The sequence below is a fragment of the Cynara cardunculus genome, unplaced genomic scaffold, assembly GCF_001531365.2.
Source record: "Cynara cardunculus var. scolymus isolate 2C unplaced genomic scaffold, CcrdV1 Un_Scaffold_9967, whole genome shotgun sequence".
NCBI classification, from domain to species: Eukaryota; Viridiplantae; Streptophyta; class Magnoliopsida; order Asterales; family Asteraceae; genus Cynara; species Cynara cardunculus.
This window is the reverse complement of record NW_020205413.1, coordinates 1-2,098: the sequence shown is the minus strand read 5'-3', so window position 1 is coordinate 2,098 and position 2,098 is coordinate 1. Positions and strand designations below refer to the sequence as shown.

At 36.7% G+C, this 2,098-nt stretch overlaps 2 protein-coding genes across 2 annotated transcripts; one reads left to right on the top strand and one right to left on the bottom strand.

The window, feature by feature from the left end:
- Positions 1-368: 368 nt before the first annotated feature.
- On the top strand, positions 369-751 carry LOC112505339 (PRA1 family protein B4-like; the record flags this gene model as incomplete). Its single annotated transcript, XM_025109261.1, has 1 exon — positions 369-751. A coding segment is annotated over one exon (383 nt), but the record flags the coding sequence as incomplete, so codon positions are not given.
- A 13-nt stretch (positions 752-764) lies between these two features.
- Positions 765-2,092, bottom strand: LOC112505340 (deacetoxyvindoline 4-hydroxylase-like). The gene is made up of 3 exons (XM_025109262.1): positions 2,044-2,092; positions 1,343-1,664; positions 765-1,229 (listed from the first exon to the last, which is right to left on the bottom strand). Exons 1-3 carry the CDS (start codon positions 2,088-2,090, stop codon positions 966-968), a joined length of 633 nt encoding a protein of 210 aa, XP_024965030.1. The 5' UTR covers positions 2,091-2,092; the 3' UTR covers positions 765-965.
- Between the last annotated feature and the right edge of the window lie 6 nt (positions 2,093-2,098).

The window sequence follows — 2,098 nt, the reverse complement described above, 5'->3', positions numbered from 1 at the left end:
TAGCCAACATGAACCAATGATACGACTTTATAGGATTAGGCAAGAGAATCCAACCTAGTGAGTTAAAATAATGACACATCAACCTCCTCTTATATACCTACCATCAATTGTCGATATTTCATCTCTCCATCAATATGGGATACACAAACTCAACCTCAATGCAAGAAATATATAATATTCAATCCTTAGGGTGACACATTATTTCTTGTGAATCTTACTTATATATAGAGAGAGCCCTATATATATATATATATATAAAGATTTTTTTTATAAAGATAATTTTTTTGCAAACAAAGGGTTGGCAAAAATGCACCAACCCCATGAGTTTGGAGGGTTAGCCGACATGAGTTAATGATATGAGTTTATAGGATTAGCCAAGAGAATCAAACGTCATGAGTTAAAACAAAGACATATCAATCTCATCTCATATATCTCTCTCGTCATCCTCCTGGGTCTCCTCGCTGCCTGGCTCTTCCTCTACCTCTTCCGGCCCTCTGATCCGTCGTTGGTGATCTTCGGCCGTACGTTCTCGGAGTGTGAAACCCTAGGCCTGTTGATTGTCTCGGGCATCGTCGCAATCTTTCTAACAAGTGTCGAATCTGTACTGATCTCTGCTTTGCTTCTTGGAACTGCGGTTGTTTCTGCTCATGGTGCTTTCAGGACTCCAGAGGATCTGTTCCTTGATGAACAAGAGTCTAGTGCTTTTAGACTAAACACAAACAAAAGTTCTAGTACTCATAAACGACATTAAAATCACCACATACCATAAAGTTGACACATCCGTTTAATCACAAACAAAATTTCAAGTACTCAAAAACAACATTAGAAATAACCACATACCATAAAAGTTGACACACAAACAACGTTTTTAGTACTCATAAACAACATTATAGAAATCACCAAATACCATAACTTAAGTCGAATCAAACTCGCAAGCTAGGTGCAATAAACACACTTGTAGACCTTCATGGATCCAACTTGAAAGGAGCAAGGGCAGATGTTCCATCCATTCCTTCAGCATTCCTTCGAAGCCTCATAAATTCGTTCAAGCTAGTGTTCTTGTATACACAAGGGTTTTCTTCAGATACCAACTCTTTGATCGGCCTGTACACAATTGACTCGATCCCCTCATGAGACGGCCCCAGGAAAGCTGCCACCGATATCCTCGGTGTTCCTTTTTGTGCCAATACTCTATGATGGACACTTTTGAATTTATCGTTCGTGATGAGCTACGTGTGCAAAAAGATGAAAGTTAGTTCCATCATTTATCGACAAGAAAATATATATTTTCGTTTCATGAATGCGACGAGTAAAAGTTTTTCTTATGGTAACATAAACTTGCCTGCAAAAGATCCGCGATATTAACAACTAAAGCACCCGGAAGCGGTGAGACATTAACCCATTGCTTTTGATGTAAGACTTGAAGGCCACCCAATGAATCTTGTAGAACTATGGTCAAGAAACCAGAATCGGTATGGTAGTTTGCACCAAATGTCAATTCTGGTTCAGGACAAGGTGGGTAGTAATGACCCAAGACGGAAAGTCCTTGACCACATCCCAAACTTTTGAGGTGATATGGTTTTAGACCAAGAGCCTCAGATAACAACTCCAGAAGAGTAAACCTCAATTTCATGATTTGGTCAGAGTACTCGGTTATAATGTTCCTGCATATTAATAGTTTTTTTAAAGCAAGGTCTGTATATGTAGGAAGAGATAAAAATAAGCATTTGCAGATTAATACTGTTAATATGTATGTCATATATATATATATATATGTATATATATATATATATATAGTAAGTTTATATGACATTTTAATAAATGTTTTGAAATTTGACGTCATATTAATTTTTTTATTTGAAAACAAGCGTCTTATTAAGATAGATGTTTATAGGATACTTTTCTCAAAGTGTCGTATAATATTTTAAAATTGGTTTAAGAAACTTGTTACAACATGCAAAACCGTCGTATAAATTTATTGTAAATTAAACATTTTTGGCGTCCGGTGTTCAAAATTAATAATTACAGTGAACATCGTAATACCTGCAAATTGGGGGAAGTTCTTCAGGTTGAGGGGGTTGAGGAGCCATAACCGACA

Bases quoted from the DNA above. Each gene is read 5' to 3' on its own strand.
- LOC112505340 (XM_025109262.1), bottom strand. From the start codon at position 2,090: ATGGCTCCTCAACCCCCTCAACCTGAAGAACTTCCCCCAATTTGCAG. The intron at 1,665-2,043 runs GTATTACGATGT...ATTAATATGCAG, and splicing joins GAACTTCCCCCAATTTGCAG to GAACATTATAACCGAGTACT. The intron at 1,230-1,342 runs GCAAGTTTATGT...TTGCACACGTAG, and splicing joins ATATCGCGGATCTTTTGCAG to CTCATCACGAACGATAAATT.